The 19,598-nt window shown below is 39.8% G+C and overlaps 1 protein-coding gene across 11 annotated transcripts in view; it reads left to right on the forward strand.

Annotated features, from left to right (window-relative positions):
* FBXL2 (F-box and leucine rich repeat protein 2) overlaps nucleotides 1-19,598 on the forward strand; it is a 160,985-nt gene that overhangs the window by 30,178 nt on the left and 111,209 nt on the right. For all 11 annotated transcript variants that reach the window (XR_005594259.1, XR_005594258.1, XR_005594260.1 and 8 more), the window contains exon 2: nucleotides 2,145-2,206. Coding sequence is in view for 3 of the 11 variants with exons in the window: in XM_039525430.1 (XP_039381364.1) it covers nucleotides 2,145-2,206 (62 nt within the window). In the remaining 8 variants the exon portion in view is untranslated. The remainder of the gene's footprint in view (nucleotides 1-2,144; nucleotides 2,207-19,598) is intronic.

Here is a 19,598-nt window from a genome sequence, read left to right on the forward strand (position 1 = left end):
TAATACATATTATGTAAAGAAAACTTTGTAACAGAATGACTGAGGTATGACTTACTTTTCATTAACAGATGGACTAGATAAGTGAATACTTCATGTGTAATTAGCTCATGGAGGTTATCTTTCTTATGTGCAATACTAAAAGTTGAACATTTTTCCCATTATTAATCAGGATTCCTGAAGATTAATTTGTTGGCCATATCAGATCACATTGGGCTGAAATGTGATAGACAATTTGTCAGTCCAGCTGTAAATTAAAAAAAAAATCCATCTCAGAAGTATTTTTTCCTTGGAGTGTTGCCAGAAATGTAATTTGAATGCAGTTTTAGAGTTTTAAGATCTAATAGAGGAATTGCTTAGTTTCCCAAATTTGTAGTATGTCTTTAATAATGACATGGCTTTTTGATGCAGAAAGTGATGGAGAATTAAAAATCGCTGAAGTACTGAGCATGTGTTGTAACTGCTTTAAATATGTATTATTATTCTGATGCCTTATTTACTTAAATGCCATGCTGCATTCTCATAACAAGTGTATGCCCATATTAATGGACATGTGGGGAATTATTAGTTAAAGGATAAATGTCAGTGTTTGCATACAATAAAACAGTGGCACATATATGTAAATTGGTAGTGCTATCCTACATAACAAGAAGTGTCATTCTTTCAGCCTCATTCTCCTTTGGTGTTACAGTTCTTCTGGAATAATTTTGCACATATACAATTATGAGATGGTGGTGTAGTTAAGGCCCCAGACTGTAAATCAGGGGATCTGGGTTCAGTTCTCAGATCTACCCACAGGTTTTCTCTGTGCTTCAGTTCCCCATCTGTAAAACAGGAATAATACTTCCTTTCTCTTACCCTTTGACTGTCTGTCTATATTAAGTTCTTTGGTGCAAGGATTATTTCTTACTATTTGTTTGAACTACACCTAGCCTAATAGGGTCTCAATCTTGTTTGGTTCTTCTAAATGCTGCTGTAGTACAAATTAGTACATGATTGTGTGTTAAGGCCTACTTACCACATTAGCGACTAAAAAATGGCACTGACATATGTATATTTAATCTCTACGCTTCTGAAGCAGTAAACCAGCTCAGGCACTGATATTTGAGGTTTATAGTGTTTCAGTGCAAGGAGCTGAAATAGCCACCCAACAGCAGTGACCTGATGGTTAGAAATAATCAAAGATGAGGGTGAGTGTATGGTCAGCCCTGCAGGAGTTGATCTGAGCCCTGAGAATAAAATCTAGAGTCCATCATTTCCTGGGAAGCAGGGGCTGGCCCACTGGAATCGTGATCAATGTGCAGTGTGATATCTGAAAGGACAGTAATTCATAGTAACTCCAACAGCATCTCAGAACTGGAAATCTTTCATGTGACATTTTAGGTTGTATACACCCACAGAATCTTTCTCCAGAGACACGGGAAATGGAATGGATGCTTAAATAAACTTGCGTCTGCTGTTTTCCCCAGTACACATTGGAAGCAAGAACAGAAAAAAATCATACTCTTCATTTTTATAAGAGGGGTGGATCATGCAATGCACACCTGGCCTGTGTGTGCCAAAATTGGGCTGGCAGCATTATCTAGCTAGGTCTCAGAGATCTGGGTAACAATCCATGATGGAATCAGAAGACGTAGCAGCTTTATTCAGGCCCAGTAGTGGGGGAGTATGTGTGTCTTATGGGTAAGGCTAAGGTTATGTAATAGAGGTCACGTAAGACATGGAGTCTGTGACTTCCAGAGACCTCTGTGACATTCTCTGCTTCAGCCCTGTGGCAACAGGGCTGGAGCTGTCAGCCTGTGATGGGGACTCCACTGCTCCCCAGAGCCACAGCAGCCATGAGTGTTGGACTCCCTTCCACCCCCATTTTGTCACACTTATTTTTAGTAAAAGTCAGGGACAGGTCATGGACTTCCATGAATTTTTGTTTATTGTCCGTGACTTTTACTAAAAATAACCATGACAAAATCTTAGCCTGAATTATGGGTTTCAAAAGGAGGCTGTTAGATACTAGGTATAGTGCTGTTGCCTAAACTTGCAGGATTTGTTGAGTTTAAAAAAAAGAAAAGAAGAGACAATGCATGAATTTTCTTCTTGTCCTAATGAACTAGTGTTTTTTTCATAATGTACTTCGTTTCTTTTTTCAGGTTTTCTCAAACAGTGATGAAGCCCCCATTAACAAAAAGTTACCCAAAGAACTTCTGTTAAGGTAATTCTAGTTAACTTGTGCATTAAGAGTTACAATTTGAATGTGATGCTTAGATTTGTATGGCTTAGTGAAATTAAATATACTCTTCTTTCTTACATAAGTCTATGATTCAAAATAAATAGTTTATCTGATTTTATTTTTTGACAGTTCTTGAACTTACATTTTATTCTTAATGGAGAATGTAGCAAAATATATAGCTTTGCTCCTGAAATCTATTTTAAAGTATGGTATAACATTATACAATTAAGTGCCAATTTATGCGCTAGTAATCTGGTCTTATTATGAGATAAAGCAGTAAGAGACGATATTTGCAAAGCTTTGGTTGATATAGGATTCTTTTAAAAACAAACAAAAAAAACTTCGGGGGATCTGAAATAGGTGCAGATATTGTTTGTCTGCTCTGTTAACTGCATATTGAATAGACTATTCTAAACTTTTCCCTGTCACACATATTACCTTCACACACTATGGGAATAGCATTCTGTCCTTAATGCAATTATTCCAGTGGCTGTTTGGGCTTTTTGTTATGAAATCTCTTTTGTTAATAAAAATAAATGAAAAGACGAAAGCTTTCAAAAAGTTATTTTAATGAGACATCTCCTGTAACTGTTTTGTTGTTGCTCTGTGCTACGTATAGTTCAAGCAGACTGGGTAGGAAAAGAGAAAACAAGCAAACTGAGATTTTATTCATGTTAATTCAGCCAGCCTTAGACTTGCTGGAGTGTTGTTGTCTCTTCTGGACAGGCTCAAAGTGGGCAGGAGTTAGCTATAGTATATGCTCAAAAATACAATATGTAGTTAAAGAATTGATGGATGTCCCATCTCTCACACCTCAGTTGAACTTTATTTCAAATAAAACCTAAACTGCCTATCATGACAACATCCAGTTCTGAAATATCTGAAGACATTCCATTTTTGTATGAAGCCACACCTGGCCTGAAACAGACAGCTCAGTAGGTAGCTTGACATGGTTGTAGTTCTCATTGTAGCCCTTCCTTTATGCTAACATTTCAATATATACTTTGGTGCAATTGCCATTCTTTGTCGTGGTGTCATTAGAATTGAGTTCACACTACATCCTTCATACATTGAAGAGAGGCATAGGTTAACCAGTGTGTCATCACTTCCTGCCTAATTTTAAGTGGAAGAATGTTTGCAATGCTTTGTATTTTCAATCTTGTGTTAAAAGGAGTGTTCCCAAAATATTATCCATGCTTCAAATGTGTCCATGTGTTAGAATACTGGTATTCTTGTGGCATCAAAGAAACTAATTTATGTTTAAAGAAATTAGACTTCAGTTTTTTTCAAGTAAGCCTGAATTTTCTTTGAGGGAAAAATAAATTCTTCACACTGAACGTGGTGTAGCTTGCATCTACAGACCTGTTAGAAAATTTCTGGCTGTTATATCAACACACATAGCACATTGCACAGTGTGCTATATTAATACATTTTAAAATATTTCATGTCTGCATATGAACTTTCAATTTTTCAACATTTTTTATTGTGACATAAAAATTTTTCACATCTTGAAGATGCATAGACTCGGTATGAGAGGTCCTCTGATAACAAATTTCCAACAATTTCATTTTGTATTGTTGCATTCCAAACTTGTGATCCGGAGGCCCATTGGTGCCAGCTGTCAAAAGGTTCAAAGTTCTGTAACAGCAATTCCTAACAGGCCTGACAAATTCACTACAGCTAGCACACTGCTTTCATGGTATTTTCCATAAATTATATCATGTGAGGTCTCTAATAAAAGTTTGTCATACTGATCTTCATAGTGGTTGTGAGATGTATGTACGGATGATATTTAAGGAGTTGTGTGTATGTACTGAAAATACATTTTAAAGTCTGTCTCCAAGGGAGAGTTGACAAAGGGGTTTTTGCAAAACAAAGGATGTATATTCACCTTTCTGCCATGGTTCATGTGTAAATTAAACATCATATGTCAACACAATGGAAGCCAAACCCTGTTAGCATACAAAGTCAACATGAGGATATGAAATCCTCCTGGAGACAGCACAGCAGGGAATAAACCATGGGGGGGGGGGGTTGTCTTAACTCTGGGGACAAACAATGACTTTGGGGAATGTAAGGGTAAGGCAAAAAGACACCTCTTTATCCTGCACCTGAGGAAGTAATCAGGGATTGTCATCACGTTCATGATAATCAGATCCCAACCTGTTTGGAAGCACTGTAAAAGACTTTTAACATGAGAGAAACTTCTTTAGGCAGAAAGTTAGCCTGTTAAGTTTAATGTCTAGAAAGCATATACTGATTTAGTTTTATATGTAACTTTCTATTGCCATCTTGAAACCAATCAAGGCACTGTGGCAAACCCCTGCTTCTCTCCCTCAGACAGCAAAGCACACAGAGCACAAGTATTTTGTACCAGACAAGGGGTACAAATTCCTTTTTTCTCACCCTCCCCCAGGATCCCTGGTTGTTGTGGTCACCAATGAGAGGGACCGCCAGGGACAGATGGCCTCTACGCCTAAGTCAAAGGAACCAAAGGAACTGGCCTATTCAGACAGAAGGCATTTTCCATGGGGGGCCTTCAACTCTGCATAGTGAATCTTGCTGGGTTGTTATGATTTTAATATTTGGGAGTCCATGATGAAATTCAAGAACCTTCGCCCATAAGAATCCATACAGGTCAGATCAGTGACCACTGCGGTGACAGTGCGGAGAAGTTCGTGGTTGCAGTCCTCGGGGCTACCTAACAAGGTGCAACAAACTATTGAGCACCTCCTGTTTGAGGGAACATTGCTCCTTTTGGAGCAAATGGATGGTAGGCTGCATGGCCTCAAGGACTCAAAAGCAGCTTTGAAATCCCTGGGACTTTATGTGCCGGCAGGGTCAAGAAAGCAGTACAAGCCACAGCAGACAAGTCACTATTTCTGTCCACCTCCTAGGCAGGACCAACATAGGAGGAAAAATAGAGGTTTAGATGCAGACCTCCTCCCCTGTCTTCATCGGCAGGTCCCACTCAATCCAGACCTGGACACTTGGGATCATCAAAAAACTCATTTTGACAAGATGCTTGAGGTTGGCACTGCTATTCCCCCTGCATCAGATCCAGCTACCCCATTATTTTCCAACCACCTTTCCCAGTTCTTGGATGCCTGGACTCAGATCACATTGGACCACTGGGTCCTCAAGATGATATTGGATGGTATAACCCAGTTCTTTTTATCTATCCCTCCTTCCCGCCCTCCCTCCTGCCGCCCAGTCCCTCTTCAGTGACCCTTCTCACGAGCATCTGTTGGAACAAGAAAGTCCAATCCCTCCTTCAGGTGGGAGCCATAGAAGAGGTTCTGGCTCACATGAGAGGGAAGAGCTTTTATGAACAACAGCCTGAAGCTATACTGATGAACTTAATGATGTTTCAAGAGCTATGCACCTTGGCAGCAAAAAACCATGTTGGCAACCTCAAGTAGAGTACCATTAAAGGATTTTTTCACATATGCGTTGTTTATCCTGTAGTACTTAAGCAGGAAAGTTAAGTTTGGATACTTTTTTTTAAGTTATTATAAAAACTCATACCAGTACATTTTGCTGCAGCATGTTTTTTAGTGCTGTTTGAATGGACATTTAAATTGGTGGGCTTTTGTGGTGGCATTTTTTCATGGATAATGAATACTAAAAAAGAAGCAAGAGAAATTACTTAAAATTGAAATACAGTACTGTGTTAAATGTAAAATATTAAATATAAAGGGAAAATTTAAAAAATAAAGATTTGACAAGATAAGGAAACTGTTTCTGTGATTGTTTCATTTAAATTAAGATTAAAAGCAGCATTTTTCTTCTGCATAGCAGTTTCAAAGCTATATTAAGTCAATGTCAGGGTGGATTTGATTTAAGTCAAATTGATTTAAATCATGATTTAAATCACTAGTCAGGAAGACTCGATTTAATCATGGTTTTCTACATAAAAGTGCATTCTTCTTGGTTGTTCTAACCTTAATACATATTCTTCACAACTCAGAGATAGATGTAGGTTTCATTTTTAGAAGGTACATTCTATACATTTTTAAACTGATTTATTTTGAAAACTTTTCAGATTAGCTTGACACCTATATTAGAAAATGAATGATTGTTTTATTTAACTAAAACAACAACGTTAAGTGTTCTGGATTTTTTTCTTCAACAGCAAACATAATATTTTAACAAAACAAGCATATGTCCCTTGCTTCTCACATTTATCTCCAGACTTCTTCTCCTTGTCCAGATCTATTCCGTCCCAACAATCTTCTATTCATTGAACTTTTTGAAACTTTGCACTTTTAGAGAGAGGTAAGGGATTGACTCTGTGTACACAAATTTGCAGATGGACAATAGAGTTGAGGTTTGTTATTTCTCACCTGTATATATTATTTAAAACCATTTTTGCTGTTAACAAGCATGTTACCTCTGGAGACACAAATCCACAGTTTGAGAACTGCAAAACTAAGCATCTCTGATGGTATCTTCTAGACTGAGTCCCATTAAGTAGATAGAAAGATTAACCTAAATAATCTATACAGAAGTTCCTGAAGCGCCATAAGATTGGGTCCCTAATCCATGAACTATTGGAACTCATTTACAAAACTTTTCTTAAACATTACATGAATATATTGTCTCATACTATAGAATTAGAATTTATAATCCCTATTCTATAATGAGATATCTTTGAGCTATAATGTATCTTAAAATTATCTTTAGATAAGTTTTTTCCTCAAAATTTTATTAAAAAAATCCAATCTAAATAAAAAAATTTGATTTTTTTAACCATTGATTTTTATCCACCCTGGTCAATGTTCAGTTGTGAACTTTTGCAAGAACAACCGTAACGTTTTGTTGAAAGTTACAAACATTTCAGAGTTATGCACATTCCTGAAGTGTCTGTATCTGAGGTTTTACTGTACTTAGCTAATCTTATAGTTAGCTTTTTCTGATGTTCAGCCTAAAATCCCTTGCTGCAAATTAACTCTATTACATCTTGTCCTACGTTCAGTGGACATGGAGAACAGTTGATCACAGTTCTTCTCTTTAGAGCAGCACTTAACTTATTTGAAGACTGTTATCAAGTCCCCCCTCTGTCTTCTTTTCTCAAGACTAAACATATCCAGTTCTTTTAACCTTTTCTCATAGGTTAGAATTTAGAAACTTTTATCATTTTTATTGCTGTCCTTTGGACTCCTCTCCAATTTGTGCACACCTTTTCTAAAGTGTGGCACCCATAATTGGACACACTAATTCAGCTGAGACCTCATCAGTGCCATGTAGACCAGTACAGTTACTACTTGTGTCTTACATACAACACTCCTGTTAATACATCCAGAATATTAGCCTTTTTCATAGCAGCATCACATTGTTGACTCATTTGATTTGTGATCCACAGTAACCCCTACATTATTTTCAGCAGTACTACCCCCTATCCAGTTAGTCTCCATTTTGTAGTTGTGCATTTGATTTTTTTCCTTCCTAAGTGCAAAATACTTCACTTACCTTTATTTAATTTCATCTTGTTGATTTCAGACCAGTTCTCCAATTTTTAAGGTCATTTTGAATTCAAATCTTGTCCTCCAGTGTGCTTGCAACCCTCCCGGTTTGGTGTCATCCACAAATTTTATAAGTATATTTACCAAGTCACTAATGACGATATCAAATAGTAACAGACACCTGTGGGACCCTGCAAGAAACTCCTACCAGTTTGACAGCAAACCATTGATAACTACTCTTTGAGTATGGGCTTTCAACCAGTTAAGCACACATCTTATAGTATTTTCATCTAAACTACATTTACCTCGTTTGCTGACGAGAATGTCCTGTGAGACTCTGTTGAAAGCCTTAGGAAAATCAAGATGTCTCACATCTACAACTTCCCCCCCATCCACTAGGCCAGTAACCCTGACAAATTGAAAATTAGGTTGGTTTGGCATGATTGTTCTTTACAAATCTGTGTGGACTACCACTTATAATGTATTATCCTGTAGGTGCTTACAAATTGATTGCTCAATAATTTGTTCCAGTATCTTTCCAGGTATTAAAGTTAGGCTGATTTGTCTATAACTTCCCAGGTTGTGTTTGTTCCCTGTTTTAAAGGTAGGTACTATATTTGCCCTTCTCCAGTCCGTTGGGACCTCACCCATCTTTCATGAGTTTTTGAAGGTAATTTCAAAGATATTTCCAAGATTACTTCAGCTAGTTCCTTAAGTACTCTGGGGTGAATTTTGTCTGCCAGATTGAATACATCTAACTTATCTAAATATTCTTTAAACTGTTTCCCCCTATTCTGGCTTGTGTTCCTTCCCCCTTGTTGTTAATATTAATTATGTCGAGTATCTGGTCATCATTACTCTTTTTAGTGAAGGTTGAAGTAAAATAGGCATTAAACAACTCAGCCTTCTTGGTGTCATCTATTGTTAGACCTCCTTCTCCACTTAGGAGTGGACGTACACTTTCCTTTGGCTTTCTCTTGCTGCTAATGTATATACAGCAACTCTTCTTACTGCCTTTTATGTCCCTTGTTAGGCATAGTTAATTTTGAGCCTTAACCTTTCTGATTTTATCCTTACATGCTTGCGCTATTCTTTTGTACTTATTTTTAGTAATTTGTCCATGTTTCCACGTCCTGTAGGATTCCTTTTTGATTTTAAGATCATTAATATTCTGCCCCCCTTCCCAAAATTATATAATTCTAGTGAAACTACAGAAAATGGTCTCCCATGTCAATCTGAGATTTTCCAATTTTGAAACAGATTTTGGCTGTTCGGTATAAAAAAGTGTGTCTTATTTATAGGGTTTATTTTTTTTTTGATGGGGTGTGTCAACTACTAACATAGCCAATATATATTTTTAAATAACTGTTTTGATGATGTGGTAAAGATCATACCTTCTAAAATGTATAATTATCTGTTTAACCAAGAATAAATATTTATTTGAAGTCTTACAAATTTATGAACCAAAAATAGTATAATTAATATTGACATCAACCAGCAGCATCCAGAAAGATCAGTTAAGATGACTAATGTACTCCAAAATATGCACAGTCTGAAAAACCAAAGGCACAGGTTGTGTCCATGTGTAGTGTTCTATTTTTTTATTGTCTTGAGGTATTACTGCACCATCAGAGACTCCGAATTGCTCTACAGAATATAATTAACATCCTCATTATTTTTCACTAAATTAATTCTGTATTGCCTCCTTTAATTAAGGAGTAATTCAACCTTAGCAAAAAGACTTTGCTCACTGTTTAGGAATTAGACAGTAAGTACTGCTGAAAGTAAAAGTGATATCAAATGCTCTATTGCTAGTTGTCATAACAAAATTAGTTATTCTCCCATTTATAGCTATTTATAACAATATGATATTGACTGCTCTCTTCTATTTTCCACGTGTACAAAAAACATAATGTTTAAAAATAAAAGCTATTGCATATTCTTATCATATTGATATATTTGCGGGGTATAAACAGAAGACAATCAAAATCTTGTTTTTATTCACATTGCATTCTTTTTTCTTTAAACTTAGCTTGTTATAATGAAACTGCTTATCTCCCTCCCATCATGAAAACTTCACCTATAACTCCACTTCTAACATAGTACTTATGAGAAGCGTGTGCCAGTTAAAAAAAATAACGTCTAAGATGTTCAGCTACGACAGAGTAACCAAGTAATCTTCTTACTGTAAATGTGCTTCATTACCATGCTCCCCACACTCATGTCACATCTAAAATTAGACTGTAAGCTTTTCAGGGTAAGGACTGTCTTTATATTTGATTTACAAAGTGCCTAGCACACTTTATTGTAAATAACAGAAAAGTTCAGCCTTACTGAGTGGGGAAAAGGTCTGTCTGAGATGGAAACCAAACAGACCTCTTCAAGTCATCGGATGTAGATGTAACCCTTCTGCCAGGCCAAATTGATAGCAGCAAGGGCCGGGTTCAATACATAGGGGTCCCTTCCCTACAACGTAATGCAAAACCAGCTCGAGCCCCCACCCAGTGTCCTGGGAAAATCTTACACACACCCCTGGGCGCCTCGAAGAGGCAATACTCCCCTCTCGCAAGCACAGAGTCTCGGTGTAGCAGAAAAGGTTTAATTACATGAGATAAACAACAAGCATTAAATTGGGAAAATACCTCAACTAGAGTTCATAGACCAAACCGTGAGCAAAGACCCACCTCAGGAAATTGAGCCGTGTCCTTTTCCCTGGGCTCTTGAGTCCAGCAACCCCCAAATCACCCCAAGACTCTCCAATACCCCAAATGTCCCTAGAGTCCAGCAACGCAAAGATCACCCACAGTCCCAAAAGTCCCACAATCCGAAAGTGTCTGTCCTGGGTCAGTGCAGCCCCAGAGTTCGAGAGTCTATCTGCAGAGGTCCCCCCCCAGCCTGGGTAGAAAGGGGCACCTTACGTGGTCCGGGGCCAACTGCCCTGCCTCTCCGTGGGGTTCTGCTTCTGCCTTCTCCACGAACTGCTCCGCTCTACCAGCCACCCCACTCTGCTCCTCCAGCTGTCCTCACAAACTGCTCCGCTCCGCCAGCTGCTCTGCTCTGCTCCACCAGCCGTCCCCGCAAACTGCTCAGCTCCACTCACTCCATGGCTCCACAAACTGCTCCACTCCACTTTGCCAGCTGCTCTGCTCCGCAGTATAGCTTCAGGCTCCCCCACTAGTTAGCACAGTACTTAGTGCTCTTAGCGCAGCAATTCCAGCTCTTTAGTGATTTCAGCTCTTATGATTTCAGCTCATAGTAGGGGAGCCCCAGTGCTAGTGCACCATTAATCCAAAGTTAGTTCAGTAACCTGTATCTAGATTCTTAAGGGAATCAAAAATCAACTCTGATATTCCACAGTGGAGAGAGGAGTAGGTGGAACTGATGATTCTGGCTCACACAAAGAGCCTACACCACCAGGTACAGATACCTATCCCCAGCCTCTCTCAATTCACTGGGTTTTGGAACCCATGTCCCTTGTCTAGCAAGTGCTATTTAGTTGATAGTGAAACCCTTTATCATAAAACAGTTTCGTAGTTCCTCATTTACTTACTCAGGGTGACAACACTTTATTCCTCCTGCCCCAATAACAAAGAAATTGGGGATCCCGCAGCTGTGAAAGTAACCATTTTAGGCTGCCGTGGGCTATGCTAGGCGGAGTGGGTGTGCCTATGCAAACACAATCAGCCTCTGAAATTCTTTTGCACACTCGCCATAATTCACCTCCAGATGTCAGGGTAGAGCTCATCCTGACTCTGCTTACATAGACACAGAGGATTGGGCAGGGCAGCAAGAAGACATCTGGAGGGAATGGGTGTCTCCAAGGAGACATTCTTTGTATGGAGGGATATCATTGTTTCAATTCCAGGTGGGAAGGAGGCTGATCTATGTGGAGAGTGGTCTACCTTGTGTACCTTTTCTGGTTTAATGACATTATAATCTTAAAACCGATATTTGAGTAGACTTACTCTACAAAGAAAACAAGCTGCTTTTATAAATGTTAATTGCTGCTTAGTGCCATTGTCCAAGCCAGAAGAAAAATTACCACAGATGTCAGCTGTTGCAGTGTTAGTTTACCACTTGGCCAGGGCCACTCTTTTCCTTGTGCTATTGTATTGTTGGGGACCAGACCAGCTAGGACCAGCTGCTGGCCTGCTGCCTGACTGGTTGTCTAGCAGCGCAGTTAGTGAGCCCTGTGCTGCTTTGGACCTGACAGTGGCCACAGCCCCGATTGGTTGCTGGTTTATCAGCCCTGCTTATAAGCCTAGCCCCCCACAGCAGACCAGCAGCAGTTGAACACATACCAGGCTCACAGCTGTGCTTGCCCTTGTTCAGTCCCTGCACCTGCTTTGTTCCACTCCTTATTCCAGCACCTGCTCCAGCCTGCTTCCAGTCCCTGCTCCCCTGTGGCCTCAGACTTCTGGCTTCAGTCCCCAGCTCTGCTTCTGGCTTATGACTCTTATCCTCTAATTCTGGCATTCAGCTTCTGTCTCACCGGTATTGATCCCTGGCTCTGCCTCTGGCTTAGGACCCTGGTTTACCCTCTGGCTCTGGCATGTGGCTTCTGTCTCTTTGGTACTGATCCTTGGCTCATTTCCTGGACTCTGCCTACCTTGGATCTAGCTGTTAACCGGTAGGCAGAACTCTTGTTTCCACCACTGCGCCTGACTGCCCATGGCCTGGTCAGCTACATTTATATTATGAAAAGTGAAAGGCTGAATAAATATTTAATTGCATAATTGAGTAAGAATACCGAGAGGTACTTACTTTTAAAATTAGATATTATCTTCATACAACTGCATGTTAGTTCTTTCTTTCTTTGTATGGTAAAGCATTATTTGATTATTCAGTTTATCAGTTACTCTAATATAGGGGCAATCTGAGGGTTTGGCTACACTTGCAGGTGTGCAGCGCTGGGAGTTAAAGCTGTCTTTGTACAGCTGTGTAGGGAAAGCACTGGAGTGTGGCCACACTGACAGCTACCAGCGCTGCAGTGTGGCCACATTTGCAGCAGTGTTGGGAGTGGTGCATTATGGGCAGCTATCCCAGCGTTCAAGTGGCAGCAATGTGCTTTTCAAAAGAGGGGGGTGGGGTGGAATGTGACAGGGAGTGTGGGGGAGAGAGAGAGAGTGGATTTTTTGAGCCGATACTGTGTCAGCTCCCTGCCTTGCAAATTCCTACCACTTCCCCCACACTCCTAAATGCAAATAGCCTTCAGACTATAAGCAGCTGCTCCGAGGGACTCCCTTCCCCCCCACACCCCTCGCCGTGCTGTTTCTCTCCTCAAGCAAATACTAGCTGTGGACATTCATCCCCCTGCCTGCCTCATTCACAGCAAACAGGAGCTGTGTTTGTTTTTTAGATAAGCAGCTCTAGGAACCTCAAGTTCACAACAAAACAAAGAGAGGCATCATAACAAAACAAAGAGTTCTTTAGTTAAAAGCATTATGGGAAAATTCTGGAGGTCAGTTACAGCGTAGTAAGATTAATCACTGTTTACACTGGCACTCCAGCGCTGCAGCACCAGAGCTGCAGTCGTTATTCCCCAGGCAGACGTGGAGTACAGCCAGCGCTGTAGCCAGGGAGATACAGCACTGTATGTGCCTTGCAAGTGTGGACGGTGAGTGAGTTGCAGCGCTGCAACTCTCCAGTGTAGCCAAGCCCTGCGAAATAGGTTTCTTAACCCCAGAGTATAATGACAGAAGTAATAAGTCAAATCTGGACACAACTACTTTTCTATTGAGATGGCACAACCTTCAACTGCTAATACTCAAGAAGGAATTAAAGACCTCTAAATTGTTAATTACAGGAGGTGTTTTTGTGCTGGTAATAGTAACTGTAAATTGCTGGAAAAATGAAAGGATTTTTTTTAGCCTTAAGCTAAAATTTTAATTAAAGCATTAGAAATTAACCACTTCAAATAGTGTACATATTGTACAGTTTTGTGAAACTGTTTTTGAAAATATTTTTAAAATGTGATGTGTATTTAATACAATGAATATAACAGTATATGATTGAAAAAGAAAGCATGTCTATTACTTATAATTTTGGCAAGAAAAGAGAGGTGACAAAGGTTTTGGGGAAAAAAAGTTTATATTATTTGAAGTGCTGACATTGTAATAAGACTGAAAACACACAGCCCCAGAAACAAACAATGGACTTGCTTTGAAAGGCCTTTTTGAAAGAGTATAGACATATACATATGTATACAAGAGAGGGTGCCTTTCAAAGTAATTGAGGCTAACGGCATTTTGGGCTGTATAAGTAGGAGCATTGCCAGCAGATCTAGGGACGTGATCATTCCCCTCTATTTGGCATTGGTGAGGCCTCAGCTGGAGTACTGTATCCAGTTTTGGGCCCCACACTACAAGAAGGTTGTGGAAAAATTGGAAAGAGTCCAGCGCAGAGCAACAAAAATGATTAGGGGGCTGGAGCACATGATTTATGAGGAGAAGCTGAGGGAACGGGGATTATTTAGTCTGCAGAAGAGAAATAGAATGAAGGGGGATTTTGATAGCTGCTCTCAACTACCTGAAAGGGGGTTCCAAAGAGGATGGATCTAGACTGTTTTCAGTGGTACCAGATGACAGAACAGGGAGTAATGCTCTCAGATTGCAATGGGGGAGGTTTAGGTTGGATATTAGGAAAAACTTTTTCACTAGGAGGATGGTGAAGCACTGGAATGGGTTACCTAGGGAGGTGGTGGAATCTTCTTCCTTAGAGGTTTTTAAGGCCCATCTTGACAAAGCCCTGGCTGGGATGATTTAGTTGGACATAGGTCCAAGCAATCTAGATTTCTCTGAATCACTGATCTGTCCTCTACATTATTTACTTTTCCCCCCCAATTTGTGTGTTATCTAAAAATGTTTAGATAGTGTAGGGCCAAGAAGAGATCCCTGTGAGACCCCACTGGAAAGAGACCTGCTTGATGATGATTCCCTGTTTACAGTTACATTTTGAAACCTATCAGTTATCCAGTTTTTAACCCATTTAATGTGTGCTATGTTAATTTTGTATCATTCTAGTTTTAATCAAAGTATCACATATCACCAAGTCAAACAACTTACAGAAGTCTAAGTATATTACATCATTACTATTACCTTTATCAACCAAACTTGTAATCTTGTCTAAAAAAGATATCAAGTTAGTTTGACAGGCTCTATTTAATATAAACCCATGTTGATTTGCATTAATTACATTAGCCTCCTTTAGTTCATTATTAATTGAGTCTCATATCAGCCACTCAATTATCTTGCCTGGGATCAGTGTAAGGCTGACAGACTTATAATAATTACCCAGGTCATCCTGATTACCCTTTTAGAAAATTGGCACAATAGCAGCTTTCTTTCAGACTTCCGGAACTTCCCCAGTGCTCCAAGACTTACTGATAATCAACATTACCTGTCCAATGTGTTCCTCAGCCAGCTCTTTTAAAATTCTTGAATGCAAGTTATCTGGACTTGGTGATTAAAAAAGTCTAACTTCAGTAGTTTCTGTTTAACATCCTGTAGAGATGCCTGTGGAGTGGAAAGAGTGTTTTCACCATATAATGAGACACTGCATCATCTGTTTTTCCCTAAATACAGAACACAGAAATGCTGTATTTATTGAATACCTCTGCCTTTTCTGCATTATTATTGATAATTCTACCATTTTCATCTAGCAATGGACCAATACCATTATGAGGATTCTTTTCATTCCTAATATATTTAAAAACTCCTTATTGTCCTTAGTTCTGCTGGCCATAAATTTCTCCATGTGTCCGTTGGCTTCTCATATACATTTTCTACAATTTGTAACTTCTGATTTATATTCATTACTATCAACTTTCTATTTCTTCCATTTTGTGTGCACAGAGAGCTACCTTCACTTCCCCTATAAACCAGGTTAGTTTTTTAACCAGCACACCCTTCTTCCACAGTTGTGGAATTGTGGCTTTTTGAGCATCTAGTAAGGTGTTCTTAATGATTCCCAATTATTATTCACATTTTTCTGATTACATTCTTCCTGCCAGCTGATTTGGCTCATAATTGTTTTCAGCTTTGTGAAATTGGCCCTGTTAAAGCACCGAGTATGTATATTACTGGTCTGGACTTTATTCTGCTTGCACATTATAAGTGTGATCAAGTTATGATCACTTGTACCTAAGCTACCATTAAGTTTTAGTTCTATGATCAATTCCTCTTCATGTGTTAGGACAAGGTCTAATGTAGAATTCCCCTGTGTCGGCTGCAACACTTTGAGTTGGGAAGGCAACCCTTTTTGAGTTATAGTTGTCATCTATAATGTTTAGAAATTCCAAGGGTGTTTTAGTACTGGCAGCATGAGACCTCCAGCATATATCACTCAAATTAAGTTCCACATGATCTCAGTTTTTTTTGTACACATTGTAGATAGGAAGTGGTTATCTTGTTTCTAAGTGTGATTTGAGGTCTGTAGTAGACACCAACTAGTACCCGCTCTTCTGGTTTATTTGTTAGGACATGGATCCATAAGCATTCAAGATGATTTTCTTCTGAGTTATCTGTGACTCGCAAACAAATAATGCCATTTTTGATGTAGAGTGCGACTTCTCTTTTGCCCACTAGGTCCTTCCTAAATAGGTTATAACCATTAATTTTAACTTTTCAGTTGTGTGAATCACTCCACCTGGTTTCAATAATACCAGCTAGATCAAATTTATGCTCATGAATGAGCAATTCCCATTCCTACTATTTGTTATCCATGTTCCTAGTATTAACATACAGGCAATTCAGGAATTTCTTCTCTTCATGTCCTTTTGTTCCTGGATTAATTTTGTTCTCAACATCTCAGTTTTGTGCTGAGTGCTCATCTCTTTCCTCCTTTTACCCTCCCCTGTTGCTATTACTCCCTCCCCCCAGAGCCCACCCACGGGGTCCCCTAGCCCAAATACCTGCAGCCCCCCCCCCCGAGCCCAGCCGTGGGGGCCCCCCTAGCCCAGATACCACACTCCTCCCCCCCCCAAGCCCAGCTGTAGAGCCCCCCCAGCCCAGACACCACCCCCTCACTCACAGAGCCCACCTGTGGGCCCCACAAGCCCAGACACCGCTCCCTCTTCCCCCCAGAGCCCAACTGCAGGCCCCTCTTTGCCCACATACCTGCACCCCCTCCCTCCAGAGACCAGCTGCAGGGCCCCCAGGGGCCCTTGATACTGCTAAACACCCTATACACAGAGAACAAATACAGTCTAACAAGCAATCCACTGAGGGACCAAATGCACTGCTCACCAAGTCCTGCAGCCTCCATGCAGAGTTTGTAGTTGGAGCTACTCCCTCCAAAACTTGCATTAACTTCCTCTGCTCACAGCTACATAAGATGATTAATATGCTGTCATGCAACACTGTTCACTCAGGTTAATTTTTTATTCAAATAAAGTATTCGGTAAGAACATGACAAGAAATAAAACCCTTTCACAATATTTTTATTTGTAACTTTCTTAATCAGTTTTCTTATGTATTAAAATTTCCTATTAAGCACCTTAGGATTCACCACTTCAAGCAGAAATATCTTTTCTTCCTTCCTCTTTCCTAATAAAGCCTAACTTAGCCTAAGGTAGCCTCCCTCAGTTTTCCTAGTTTTCACACTTTATTTTTTTATTTTGACGTGTAAGCTTGAGAGTCAAGAAGGGAAAACCAGAGTCAATATCTGTAGGGAAACAACTCTTCCTTTGTTACTTGAATTATTCTTTTCAGCCCCTTCATGACTCCAAGATACTGATCGTTATAAACTGTGCTAAAAACATATTCAGCTACGTGCCCTACAAAACACTGGGCTATCCAAAGGTAAGCAATCCAAAACAGATACTTATGCTTGGGTCTCATACCTTAGGCATCAGAGTCAAAATTGGTCTATCCAGCTAAAGGTTTACAATCCACAAAAGAAATACATCCACGGGACCCAAGTGGGTAGATGGACTCTCCTGTTGACAACTGCTAGTGATTTTTCTTGTATGTGAGAGTATACAGCTCTTGAAGTGCCTTACTAAATGCTACATATGCTTCCATGTTCTGTTCTTGTTCATACTCTCGTTACTTCAGCTTGCCATTCTGTTCGGTTTTCTGTAGTACTTCCATTATTGGAAAGAGGAAAAATTGATAGAGGCATAAAGTGAGCTAAAGTGTGGTGTTACAATTTGTATTGAAGTGGTATATCATACTGATGTTAATCATTTTAAATTGTTTCCTGTCTCTTTTCAGAGTCATAGCTGGGGCAGGATACAGCAAGAAATGTCATAAATGCACTTAGCGTTTCCTATCTATCTTAGTTACTTATATGGCCCCCATCACTTTAGTATCTCTGAGTGCCTCATTATTTTTAATGTATTTATCCTCACAACACTCGTGTAAGATAGGGGAGTGCTTTTATCCTCATTTTACTGATGGGGAACTGAGGCACAGAGAGGCTAAGTCACGTACTCAAGATCACACAAGAAGTCTCTGGAACAGGTTATTGAACCCAGGTCTCACAAGTGCTTTAACTGCTAGATCATTCTGTCCTATGATCCTCTCTTTTTATTCCTTGCACAGAAATAGAAGTCAGTCAGATCTCTGAAATTAAGTGATTATTTTAAGGGTTTAGGCACTCCAGCGCTGTAGCCAGAAGAGAAACTGTTAGAATTTAATTTAATGTTTTATTCCTAAAGGCCTTTGCAAGATCTGACTTTAATGATCAGTGTGCTAAATTCATTTGTCCAATCAAATTTCTTGTTCTCAAGGCCCTAAATGCAGCTCTGACCTTGTCTATTTATATTTCCCTTGCTGTCTCTGCTCTTCCAGTGATGTCAGCCACAACACCCCTTCATCTCCTTCTACTCCTATCTGTGTTCCTTGTTCCATGCTCTCATGTCTGAAATACCATACAAGTTCCAGTTCACTAAGCCATTATGCTCTCTTCCTTCATATCCAACTGTTGTATCAACCAGGCAAGTTACTAACAACTTCAACAGAACTTTATTTTTACAGTGGAAACCTCTGTACCAAGCTGCTGCTGCACCCTCTGTAACTTTCACTCAGCCTCCTCAATTCCTCCCCATTTCCTGTCCTTTCAGACTCCCAGCAGCCAGTGCTCCCAGTTCTAATAATTACAAGCACATCTAAACACCACATTCCCTCCTCTCTTAAGAAACTCTCCCAATTAAAATAAACATTGTTGTTCTAACCACAGGAACAAATAGGAAACAAGACACTATACTACTGGCAGAAATATTACACTGGAAGCACTGTAGATACTATATGACATAGTCTTTAGTCCAGACAGGTGGTCGTCTGGTCTGACATGCCATGTCTCATAGCCCCGGTTCCAGTTCAATGTCTTGTTGTGTTGGTTCTATGGTGAAGTCATCCAATGCAGACTGGGTGTTGGCATAATCTCCTCTTGGTGCATAGGCAGGTGCAAGATAAGAAGCATTCCGTACCCACCCATCAGAAAGTTGATAGGTGTAAGGCCCCTTTTTCTCTATGATTTTAAGAGGAGCTGTGAATTCATAGATTCCTAGACTCTAGGACTGGAAGGGTCCTCTTTGTGTAAAATTCCAGGTATTCGTATTCTAATGAAGGAACCACATTCAAACTTTGGTTCCTTAGCACCCCGCCACTTGTCTGTGAAAGCCTTATACTTTGCTTGGTTCTGTTCAACTGTTTTTCTCTCAGCATTACTCAGTGTCCTTGAAGCAAATGCAACAGTCCTCTCTGTGTTGTCCTCATGAAGTTGTGTGATGACAGCCCCAAGTCCATAATCAGAGGCATCAGTAGTTACAATTGTGGGCAATGAAGGACTGAATAGTGCAAATACTGGACTATGTACAATCAGGTCTTTCACCGTTTCGAAACTAGCTTGTGCATCCATTGTCCACACTAAAGTTGAACTTCTCTGTAGTAATTCTCGTAACAGTT

The sequence above is a fragment of the Mauremys reevesii genome, linkage group 2 (assembly GCF_016161935.1).
Source record: "Mauremys reevesii isolate NIE-2019 linkage group 2, ASM1616193v1, whole genome shotgun sequence".
Taxonomy (NCBI): Eukaryota; Metazoa; Chordata; order Testudines; family Geoemydidae; genus Mauremys; species Mauremys reevesii.